Source organism: Telopea speciosissima, chromosome 9 (genome assembly GCF_018873765.1).
Source record: "Telopea speciosissima isolate NSW1024214 ecotype Mountain lineage chromosome 9, Tspe_v1, whole genome shotgun sequence".
Lineage (NCBI taxonomy): Eukaryota > Viridiplantae > Streptophyta > Magnoliopsida > Proteales > Proteaceae > Telopea > Telopea speciosissima.
This window is the reverse complement of record NC_057924.1, coordinates 62540097-62552508: the sequence shown is the minus strand read 5'-3', so window position 1 is coordinate 62552508 and position 12412 is coordinate 62540097. Positions and strand designations below refer to the sequence as shown.

The 12412-nt window shown below is 38.7% G+C and overlaps 2 protein-coding genes across 2 annotated transcripts; both read left to right on the top strand.

The window, feature by feature from the left end:
* Positions 1-216: 216 nt before the first annotated feature.
* LOC122640924 (phosphoglycerate kinase, chloroplastic) lies at positions 217-3325 on the top strand. The gene is made up of 6 exons (XM_043834213.1): positions 217-746; positions 1394-1471; positions 1583-1843; positions 2064-2381; positions 2597-2755; positions 2954-3325. Exons 1-6 carry the CDS (start codon positions 297-299, stop codon positions 3161-3163), a joined length of 1476 nt encoding a protein of 491 aa, XP_043690148.1. The 5' UTR covers positions 217-296; the 3' UTR covers positions 3164-3325.
* A 4272-nt stretch (positions 3326-7597) lies between these two features.
* LOC122640926 (phosphoglycerate kinase, cytosolic) lies at positions 7598-11358 on the top strand. The gene is made up of 7 exons (XM_043834214.1): positions 7598-7684; positions 7790-7991; positions 8890-8970; positions 9059-9319; positions 9855-10172; positions 10265-10423; positions 10837-11358. Exons 2-7 carry the CDS (start codon positions 7797-7799, stop codon positions 11029-11031), a joined length of 1209 nt encoding a protein of 402 aa, XP_043690149.1. The 5' UTR covers positions 7598-7684; positions 7790-7796; the 3' UTR covers positions 11032-11358.
* The last annotated feature ends 1054 nt before the right edge of the window (positions 11359-12412 follow it).

Here is a 12412-nt window from a genome sequence, read left to right as displayed (position 1 = left end):
GGAATGGTGACTTTAAAATCCACCAATGAAAAGGGAAAAGTAAAGCAAAGAAAATCCAAAGAAGAGCCTATACATGGAGATCATTGAATGTCTCAACCTCTCCTCAACGATAAGAGAATCCTCTCACGCCCATCCAATCGGTACTCATGGCCACAAAAACCGATCAAACCTCTCTCTCTCTCTTAAGTGGGGAAAAAAAAAACAGAGCAGAGAGACGAAGCAAACCTACCCATATTCCTCTCCCCAGTCTCACGTTTCGCTACTCACTTTCTAGTCACTCCTTGTAATCTTTAAGAATGGCTTCTGCTACATCACCAACCTCACTCTCTCTTCTCCCCTCATCCTCTTCTTCCTCTTCCACCTCTAGCAACCGCTCATCACTCCAAGTAGCAGCATCTCTGTCTTCTCCTCGCCTCCGGAGTCTCGGCCTCCGAACCCCACTTCGTAGGCTTGGATTCTCTGGTACCTCTGTCGACCCTTTACTCTCTCTCCACGTTGCAGCCAAAATTCGAGCAGTGGGAACCAATGGGAAAGGCGTTAGAGGTGTTGTTTCGATGGCGAAGAAGAGTGTTGGAGATCTCACGGCTGCGGATTTGAAGGGGAAGAAGGTCTTCGTGAGGGCTGATTTGAATGTACCTTTGGATGATAACCAGAACATTACTGATGATACCAGGATTCGGGCTGCTGTCCCTACGATCAAGCATTTGATTGGAAATGGGGCTAAAGTTATTCTGTCCAGCCATCTGGTGAGTTTCATTGTCTTTATCTGGATTTGGGATTCTCAACGTGAGTTTTTCATGCTGTCTTCGTTTGGTAGGTTCTGAATTTCTTGTGGATAATTGGATAATGCTTTTACTATATCTAAATTGGTCTCCCAAATAATTGATTGTAGTTTTGAATTCGTCTATTTCTTCTGTTGACCTTCTGCTCTGATCTGAAGTTCTTTTGTTTCCAATTGGGTTCTTTAGTATTTGCGATTGCGCTTCTGGGTTCGAATTTTCCTTGACACTGTTGCTTTTTTTTTTTTTTTTACAAGGACTTCCTGGCTTTCCTGATTTTGATGCTCTTGTATAGGTTTAGATTGAAGCATGATATTCTTTTTTATGGTTTTGAATTTTGATTCATAGTTTTATATTTGCTTTGTTATTGGTAAATATAGGTTGTAATTTAGTCATTGTGGTTGTAATTAAATTACCATATTGGTTCGTCTCCTTACTGGTTTCCGCTTGTTTCAACTAGTTTTTAGTGGGTTGGATATCGTGGAGATAAGAATCAAGATTAGAACTCTGTAATAATTAGTTGGTGACAATTTCTCCCTTTGGGTTTGTTTCTCTTTACGGTTTCATATTGTCACTGTTGCATCTTAATTTTTATTTGTTCTCTTGGCTTTCAGGGGAGACCAAAGGGTGTAACCCCAAAATTCAGCTTAAGTCCTCTTGTGCCTAGGCTGTCTGAGCTCCTTGGTATCAAGGTATGATTGATTCCCCTCACCTTAAGAGAGTACCTCAATTGTATTAGTCCGTGGAAGCTGAGATTTGGTCTTTTTCTTCCTTTTTTCGCTCTCTATATGAAAACGGAACAGGTTCTGAAGGCTGATGACTGTATTGGTCCAGAAGTTGAGAAGATGGTGGCTGCCCTCCCTGAAGGTGGCGTTCTTCTTCTTGAGAATGTGAGGTTCTACAAGGAGGAGGAGAAAAATGAGCCTGAGTTCGCAAAGAAGCTTGCTTCCCTTGCGGACCTTTATGTGAATGATGCATTCGGGACTGCTCACAGAGCTCATGCATCAACAGAGGGAGTTACCAAATTCTTGAAGCCTTCTGTTGCAGGCTTCCTATTGCAGAAGGTAAGGATACAAAGTGTTTTTTTTTTTTTCCCTTTTAATTTCACAAAGTTACCAAGGAATTCCCAAATTTAGATGAGAGGATGGAAGATATCAACTTCTTTTCCTGTGCTGCCCAAATTCTGTTCCCATTCAAGAGGTTCAAGCAGAGAATGGTCATTGTCATTACTTTATGATTATTCTTGCAATTTCCACACAATAATTTATCTCATTCCTGTTTTAGGAACTTGACTATCTTGTTGGAGCAGTTTCAAGCCCCAAGAGACCATTTGCTGCCATAGTTGGAGGTTCAAAGGTCTCTTCCAAGATCGGGGTGATCGAATCCCTGCTGGAAAAATGTGATATTCTCCTTCTTGGTGGAGGAATGATCTTCACTTTCTACAAGGCACAAGGCCTTCCAGTGGGGGCATCTCTTGTGGAGGAAGACAAGCTCGACCTTGCAACCTCACTTCTTCAAAAGGCCAAGTCAAAGGGTGTTTCTCTTTTGTTACCAGCTGATGTGGTTGTTGCTGACAAGTTTGCTCCTGATGCAAACAGCAAGGTTTGTTCCTTGAGCTTCAATAAATTTTTGGCCTTAGAGATGCAGCTTTGTGGAAATGAAGTGTTCTGTCAACTATTTGAACACTGTGGTGTGAAACTGAATTGATTATTTTTTCAGTAAAAAATGAAACAGATTTTCAGTATCTAGTTACTGGGTTTCAACATCCATTTGGACCTCTGAGCAAGTAAGAAAAAAATTATCTTTGTAATGTGCAGATTGTTCCTGCCTCTGGCATTCCAGATGGTTGGATGGGATTAGATATTGGACCTGAGTCAATTAAGACATTCAGTGAAGCCTTGGACACCACGAAAACCATGATCTGGAATGGACCTATGGGAGTATTTGAGTTTGACAAGTTTGCTGTTGGAACAGAGGTATGCAGTAATTTCTGTACAGGCTTGATTTATGGGAATGGTATGCATGTAAAATGTAGCTAATTATGTTCATTTGATTGGCACTTTTATGCCAGTACTGGACATATTACCATGTGTTTGCAATTTTTTTCTGCTTTTTCCTCTGATTGTGTATGTCATGGATGAATGAATGGATTCACATTGCAACTCTGGTCACAGGCAATAGCAAAGAAGCTAGCAGAGCTTAGTGGAAAGGGGGCAACAACAATCATAGGGGGTGGTGATTCTGTTGCAGCAGTTGAGAAAGTGGGAGTTGCAAATGTGATGAGCCACATCTCAACTGGTGGTGGTGCCAGCTTGGAATTGTTGGAAGGCAAGGAGCTTCCTGGAGTTCTTGCACTTGATGAAGCCACACCTGTTGCTGTGTGAGGCAAGTTCTATGTGTTAATATTTTTCCATTGACCTGTTTTTTGTTTTGATTTGTACTTTGTAAACCAGTAGTGGAATGTCATAGGAATATATATGAGCTAATGTTGTAGATTGTAAGTCTTGCCTATAATAAAATGTCTCTTTGAGCTTCTGTTATTTCAAGTTCATGTTATTGATGCTTCAAGTTTGACCACTAGACCTGCTGCTAAGACATGATTGTATTTCCATGGTTTCAAGCAATATTCATCTCCACTCACAAACCTAGTTTTATGCTGTGTTTCCAAGTTGAAATGATTCATCTGGGTAAATATGGTAAATCACACAATTTGTTGTCCTACTAGGATTTGAGCATTCCTATTATTGACTGAGGGTTCATAACTCATAAGTTGTCACGTGGAAGGAAGGAAATGGTTTCATCCTTGTTTGCCAAATCATCTGAATGCATAAGGTTATTGCCAAAAACATACACCGCCTAAATAAAACTAAGATGGACTTATTCTACCTTTAGATTAGCAAACAAGTATAAACCCAGATGAGTCAGCTCGACATATGTCTTCAAATGCAATTGGAGTTCTGGTGGACAAGAAAATACAGCATTGTCACCCTGTCATTGCATACAAAGTTCAACTATATCTCTGTTATACAGTCATAATCTGAAAATTGCAGTTTGGCAGGGAGGCCTGAGGCCATTGTTTTGTTGTTATTATCTGTAGAATAGTTCTTGTTCCTACAACTATTTAGGGCGAGGCTCAATAGTTGATATTGTAGGCCCTGGTTAAAAAAAAAATAAACGAGAAGGTTCTCTGATCAAGTGGCATAGAGGAACACACCAATGAGTTGCAGCAAGGTTATTTCATGTGACGAGAGAGATAGATACAGAAGTGCTAGCATACCCTGCCCCAATGGCTCTAAGAATTTTTTTTCCCAAAAATATATAATAAAAAAAACTACAAGGTCAGCAATTCAGTATTTTTTATCTTATCAGACCTATGGATAAAAGGCTCAATCATTCAATCCAATGAGCCTGGCCTGAAGATCCTTAGTTCTAAAAATAATAAATAATGACAATTGTCGCATGAAATGATCTGTCTAATTATCTGATGTTAGAAAACTAATATCAAAGGAAGGAGAGGACGGAGAGATAGCCTGAATCAAACGAGTACGCTTTGTCCTTAAGACAGTATTTGCACCCTATTACTGTACTGGGTTGCAGCAAATCTGCCTCCCAAGATAAAACAAGGTGGACTGATTACTAATTTGCAGAGACAGTAATCACTTGAAACTATCAGAGAATTTGTTAATGCCTGACTGACTGAAATCGTACCACAAAAATTGAATACTTTGGACTGTCCATTTCACCTTTATTTATAGTGGTAGATGTACCCCTTCAAGACACCTCATGGAATGGGTGTGTCTATTGACATGAGTGGACAGGATTAAAAGATTCTAATCCAAGCACTTATATGTAAGTGTCTCTTGGAGATACCCCATGGTGTAGATGTGTCTCTTGGATCAATGGATTAGATTAAAAGATTCTAATCCAAGTGCTATGAATGCACCTATCAAATGGATGTCTCTTTGAAGATACATGTCCCTTAGTCAAAAAATCAGACCAACATTGAACCAAAGAATGACTCAAAATCATCCACACAATTATTGAAAAAAATTCCAACATCTGACTTGTAGACAGCAATGTTCTTTCTTCTCTCTATATGAATAAGGTCTAATTGGGTCAAACTTTTCTCATATCTACTTGTCTCTATCCTACTCATGAGGATTGAACCCTAGACCTCCTAGCAGGATAGGCTTTAACGCTCCACACTGTACCAAGTGCACTAGGCACTTGTTCGGATTATAATCCTCTCCAACTCTTAAAAGTGTGCAGTGCGACAGTGCTAGGTGAAGATGTCGACACCTAGCAGCTCGGACATCCAATGGTTTGAGCACAACAGAAGTCAATGAGCTCAGACCGTTGGATGTCCTAGCTGCTAGGTGTCGACATCTCCACCTAGCACTGCCGCACTGCACACTTTTAGGAAATTGGAGATGACTGTTTTCCCACTTGTTCTCTTTTTTAGTTTTTCTTAGTAACACTTAGGATTGGAATGCATCCTAATCTGCCACTTGCCACTCAAATTTGGTGCAAAAGTTGCCCCCCCTTATGTCCCATGCCATAGTTGTCACAGTCTCTAGGCGACTCAAGGTGTTGGAGAGGGTCCAAAATCAAGGCAACACCAACAAGACATCCAAGGCGGCTGCCTAGGCACCTCGACGCATCGCCTAAGTGATGCCTTGACAACTATGACCCATGCATAAAATTCCAGCACAATCTGAGCTTTACACAGAAAAAGAAAAGGTTAAAAAATGGTTTAGAAAATCAAATACAAGAGTCAAACATAAGGACATTTTTTGTTGAAACCTAAGGACCATTGAAAATACATAGATATAGACAAACACAAGTTGGCCATATATCCTTATGATAGTGCCCCTCCTCGAATAGCTGGATATCAAATCTGGATGCAAAATCAATGGTCCTTATGTTTTGCATTAACTGGAAATATGTCCATTCTACCACCATTTTCCCAATTTAATAATTATCAATGTATAAATTTGCATTTAAAGCTCAGTAATGTGGTATAAATTTAAGAGAGAAAGAATGCCTAAAAGTTATCCAAAGATGGTTTAATTAGCAGCTCAATATGTATAGCCTAAGGCAAAATTTTACCATCTTTGTGAATGGATACGCTCATCAATTGATCTTCCAATGTAACATAGAGCTTGTGGGTGCTGGATTCCCTAGACAACACAATTCTTTGGGTGATGTAAGCCCTTTTTTTTTTTTGGTAAAGGATGTAAGCCTTTCATGAGCCCAAAACTGGAGCCCTAAAACTTGAGCCCTGGGCATGGCAAAGATCAAGTGCCAATGTGAGTCATTGCTCGAGAGCATCGTGTGAGGAATCGGTATCGGATTGGCCGGACCAAGGGTAAACTGCTTAAACAAAAACTGATTTTTAAATAAATCCAGGGACAAATCCGTTTGATCTGGATCGATACCGACCTAGACCAATACTAATTCCTAAATTCCTATTCAAGAGTGAATTCATAGAAGGGGTTGCACTCCAAACCCAACGCTTTGAACTCCAAAATGATAGAAAAGCCTCATGAAATAGAATTCGATTCCAAGTCTTGGCTACAAGGTTTTTTATTTTTTTAATTTTTTATTTTTATGCAAGGGGTACAGGGATCATACAAGGGATCCACAAAGGAGTCAAAGAAAGAACCCATGGAGGGGCCAGAATAGAGACCTAAGATAGTTACAATTTTCTTGGAAAACAAAAAAGATACTAATAGTTCTGTAGATGCCGTTAAGGGAACTTGATTCACTGCCAAGTCTTAAAAGCATTCTCCTAAAGAAGAAGTGCCAACCACGAGTACAAGCCTTGGATCGATGGTTGAAAATGTTTTATTGGTGACTATTCATTGGTTCAAACAATTTTATCACTTACAGGTATTTAAACTTGATGATTAGACCATTAGGTTATGAGGATATAAGTCATATATGACTTTTAAAAAAAAAAAAAAAAAAAGTTTCTCTCAACAAACAACAGTGGGAGTACACCAATCAGAGCAAAGGAAACAATTTCAAACATACGAGGCAGATACGTCATTCCGTGAGAAGAAGAGAGAAACAGAGGGATCTTTATTACCGCCAGTTCTATGCCCGGTTCAGTTCCTTTAATAAGGGGATTGGAATGACCACCCTACCCCTGTTCAAACACTCTGCTTGAATGAGATCCACCATCCCCTATTAAAAGAACGAACAACTGGGACGAACAAAAAACTGGGGAAGATAATTTTCTGAAACAGAGAGGATGTTGTACTCTTTGCAATGCTCAAGAAATTTGTTTCCTTTTTATATTTTTTAAGAATCATGGCTAAAAACTAAAATATCTCTATCACTGTATACAATCTGTTCCAGTACCATTTCTTAGTATTTATTTATGAAATGTTTTTATATTATAATTAGTACCTTTACAGAAGAAGAACTTTTGCCTTATTTTAGAGAATATTCATGATGACCTGGCTAACAAATCTAGAAATGGCTCTCCTCACAAAAAGATGAATAAATAAATAAAATCAATTCTGAACTCCAAAGTTTGATCGAAACGTGCCAACAACTCTCTTTCTTTCTTTCTTTCTTTCTCCTGAGTCCTCTTATACCGAGATGCCAATAGCTTATGCCAATCCAACGATTCTAAAGGCATAAACTATTGAGATCCGTATCATTCGGTAATTTTCCGTGGTCTAAGACATTGGTTTCGCTCGTCGTAAGCCCTCCGTTTTCGACGTAAAATAATTAAATGGGCCTCAGCCCACTAGAACGAACGAAAACTATACGCCTATATATTTATTGTCTCTGTTCCTCCGTGTAGTTCATTTGCATCACTTATCGAAGCTGCGAAGAAACAGTCTCACACACACACACTGTTTTTTTACTCTTTCTGATCTCGTTTGCTTATTGTAAGTTTGAACCTTCTCTCTATTGATCGTCTTGAGAATCATATTCATCGTCTGACCCCTTTTTTTATTATTTTTTTTTATCTGTTTTGATCCTCTGTTTTTCAGGTATATAATGGCGACCAAGAAGAGTGTGGGTTCTCTGAAGGAGGCCGATTTGAAGGGGAAGAGGGTCTTTGTTAGAGTTGATCTGAATGTTCCTTTGGATGAAAATTTGAATATCACCGATGATACCAGGATCAGGGCTGCTGTTCCCACCGTCAAGTACTTGATGGGTCATGGTGCCAAGGTTATCCTTGCAAGCCATCTGGTAAGCAATTTCTAATTTGATTTTTAATAGTCTTTATTTATTGCAGCTTGATTGTTTTGGTTTTGCTGAAATGGGTTGTTTCTTTCTTCTGTATTTGTTTCTCATTTGCTTTCTGGTAGATTCTATAGTTATGTTTTCTTATGGAAGTGAGCTCGATGTGTCTTTGGATTTATATTTTAATTATCTTGAGTTGTGATTTTATTTTTCAGTTAATTACGTTGAATTCAATTTTGGGATCTGTTACTGGATTTGGGCCTATGTTTTGTTTCTGTTTTCTGCCAGTGATCAACTGATTTCTGCATGTGATCAACTAGTCACTTGTTGTATATTTTCAATAACTTGCTTTGTTGATAGTGATTTTTTTTGCTGATAGTATAGACCAATTCGAAGGGAAAACTTTTATTGTTATTTCTTCTACTTTATATTTGTTCATCTTTATTGTCTTGAGTGGTTTCGTTTTATTCCATTTTGATCAGATGGTTTTTTGTTTGAGCTTTTATTGTTATTTCTTGATTTCTTCTTCTTATTGGTTAAGTTTTTTCCATTTAATTTTGTAACTCGAGTTTTAATGGGAGGGTCGCAAATCAGCGTTTTTCTTCTGTTCATTTTATGGCTATTATACTTTCTGAGATGCATGCAGTTTATATTTTGTTGGGGTTAGTTTCATCGTTGTTGTGGTTCTCTTCTGTTCCATTACAACTGTGATAGAATTGATGAATATAGGAGATGTTGGATTAAGAGTATTCTGTGATGGACCGTCCTGAGAAGCTTATCAATACAGACCATCTCAAGGAATTTTTGCCTCCCCTCTTTTTTCGTTTTTTCTGTTTTTTGGTGCTGAATTGTATGGTTTATATGGTGGCTTAGAGGTATGATATATCTGAGTTCTGGTTTTCAGGGACGACCTAAGGGTGTCACACCACCCAAGTACAGCTTGAAGCCTCTTGTTCCTAGATTGTCCGAGCTCCTTGGAGTCAAGGTAGGTTTCAACTTTCAATTTGGCTATGTTGCATATCGTATCCGAGAAAAGGTTCCCGTTTCTTATTCAATGCACCTCCCTTGATTAGGTGGAGATGGCTAATGATTGTATTGGTGAGGAAGTTCAGAAGATGGTGGCTGCCATCCCAGATGGAGGTGTTGTCCTCCTAGAGAATGTTAGGTTCTACAAGGAGGAAGAGAAAAATGACCCTGAGTTTGCAAAGAAGCTTGCTGCTCTTGCAGACCTCTATGTGAATGATGCATTTGGCACTGCTCACAGAGCTCATGCTTCCACAGAGGGAGTTGCGAAGTACTTAAAACCTGCCTTCGCTGGATTCCTTATGCAGAAGGTATGGGGATTTGCTCTTGTCAATACTTCCATTCAACTTTTTACAAGGATGTCCTAAACAAGTTAGTTTGTGTTTTATGTGTTCTGAACAAGCATATGCAGATGTATTATGTTTGTATACACTTTATCAGGTTAGGGATTGTACACCTTGGATGGTGGCTGGTTGTCACACTTTATTTGCTTGCATGTCCAGATTCTTTCTTTTTCGAAAGAGGGGGGAAAATGTCCAGATTCTCTGAATAATGGGTTGCTGATTTGGACATATCATAAATGTCTGATCTACTATTTTGGTGTTCAATGAAGGATCTGCAATGCACCCCAGAGAGATATTACATGGGAAGTCGTTTAGGCTTCAAGTAGTTGGTTTGGTCGTTACGCTGGGGTTGCATCCAAGAGTTCCTCCATAATTGGATGTCTGTTTTTGTACTACTGCCATAGGAAAGGAATATCTTTTGATCCTAATTTGATGCGGACGGTAATGCATTTAACTTGCTTTAAAGATGTCAGAAAATGATATTCTAATTTGTGTTTTTTAGGAACTTGACTATCTTGTTGGAGCTGTGTCAAATCCCAAGAGGCCATTTGCTGCTATTGTAGGTGGCGCAAAAGTATCAACCAAGATCGGGGTTATTGAGTCCTTGTTTGAAAAGGTTAATATCCTTGTCCTGGGTGGAGGAATGATATTCACATTCTACAAAGCCCAAGGACATGCTGTTGGATCTTCCCTTGTCGAGGAAGACAAGCTCGATCTTGCAACATCCCTTCTTGAGAAGGCCAAGTCCAAAGGTGTGTCTGTTTTGCTGCCCACCGATGTGGTTGTTGCCGATAAGTTTGCTGCCGATGCTAATAGCAAGGTTTGTTTCTTCACTGTTACATGTTTGTACAATGTCTTTACAGTTGGAAACAGAGGACAAGGGGCTGAACATATTATTTAATGTTTTTTCAGATTGTGCCAGCATCTAGCATCCCAGATGGTTGGATGGGGTTGGACATTGGACCTGATTCCATCAAGTCATTCTGTGAAGCTTTGGATACTACCCAAACTGTCATTTGGAATGGACCAATGGGTGTGTTTGAGTTCGAGAAGTTTGCTGCGGGAACAGAGGTATGGGATGACTAACACTTACAAGGCGGCTGATTGGAAAATTTTCCTATGGAAGTATATTTCCAGGATAGTTGTGCATTTTTCATGAGCTAAAAGCCACTTTAATGCATGGATAAATTTGGTTTTCTTTGATAAGTGATGAACAGAAAGGTTCATAAAACTCCATAAAATCAATATAAAACAAAATTCTTAGGAATTCCATATAATAATAATAATCAAGGAAAGTGTTTGAATGCCCTATGATTATCCACTTCATAATGTCCTGGGTCTGGGAGCCATTAATTAGCTGCAATCTAAATTGCCAATCCTCTATCTGCAGGCCCTAAATGTAGCTTAAGATGGATTGCATATGATAAATCATAATAAGTAGTGCATGGGCTTATATCAATTAAATCTATCGTTTTCTTTTTCAGGCAATTGCTAAGAAATTGGCAGAACTCACTGGAAAGGGTGTAACAACAATCATTGGAGGTGGTGATTCAGTTGCTGCTGTAGAAAAGGCAGGACTTGCAGACAAGATGAGCCACATCTCGACCGGAGGAGGTGCCAGCTTGGAGCTGCTTGAGGGAAAACCCCTTCCTGGAGTTCTTGCCCTTGATGATGCTTGAAACAGTTTCTTGTGACAATTTTCCGTTTGAGTTCATCCCTTTTGGTGATGTTATTTACCAAGCCTTTTTGTTTTATGAATGTTAATAGTATCAAACTAGAGCTAATGATGTAGAGGCTGCAGGTCGAATTTAAGTAAGATAGTCTCTTTAAGCATGAGTGATGTATTGCCTGAGGCCTAAACTCTTATTTGGATGAGTGTTCATATTTTAGATATCTTCTAATTTAAGGAGAAGAGTAAATTGGCAAATGCAATGGTGTGTTCTAAACTCTGTACCTTCTAGCATGATCTTGCAAATCAATTTGGGGATGGGTAGGGATTCCGGGTTTGTGCAGGCCAGATAAATGATCTAATTTACACACATTTATTGCCACTTGGCTGGTTGGATGAAGCTCAATTTTGTGGATAGGGTAGGTCCTTTGAAAAATTCAGGACTATGGAGAAGGTGCATAGAGAACTTGAGAGGCTATTTGAGACGTGGTTGACTTAGATCATTTGCTAGATAACCAATGCTCAAATTTGAAGTGCTTGTGTGCATGGAGGAATGGTGGAAAATGGGAGGCAATACTTTGATATGATAGAGAAGATAGTTGAAGGAATGCCAATGTGGGCTAACTTTGTTATATGGGGAGCTTTAATGGGAGCCTATGAGAAACACAGGAATGTAGAGATTGCAGAGTGGGTAGCCAGACATCTAGTGGAACTAGAGTCTTGGAATAATGATATGGGGTTTATGTTGTTTTTTGTTGAGACTTGAGAGAGTATATATTCAGAGGTGTGATGAAGCAGAGATATGTTACTGAAAGTCATATGGTTATAGCTTAACAACCAATTCATTTAGATCTAAAATGGATTTACAGAGGAAATAGTACACATAGTTTGATCAAATTTTTATTCATTTCCTCGATAAGTCAGGTATAACTTAACAACTCATCAATTGATTTCAAGCCTTAATGCATATCAAGCGGTTATAACTCTTCAATTGATTTCAACCCTTAATCCACATCAAGGGGGTCTTTTTTTTTTTAAATGTAATCTTTGTTTTTTTTTCAAGGGGAGCAAATGATGTAGCTCATTCCCTTATCAGAAAAGCCCTATCATTAGTATGTATGACTGTTTGGCCTTATTCCACTCCTGACTTCATTATTTGTGTGTAAATGAAGCCTTGGCAACTACACACTCTTATCATCAATAGATTTTTAATTCACCCAAAAAAAAAAAAAAAAAAAAAAGGTATGACTTAATAATCAATAGATATGAACCTAAAATGAGTTTTACGGAGGAGAGACCTCATATTTTTATCAAAATCTTTCTGCATGTTCTTGACCATTTGAAGTGATATTATCATATGATTTTATATATTTTTAGTTTCATAACATATT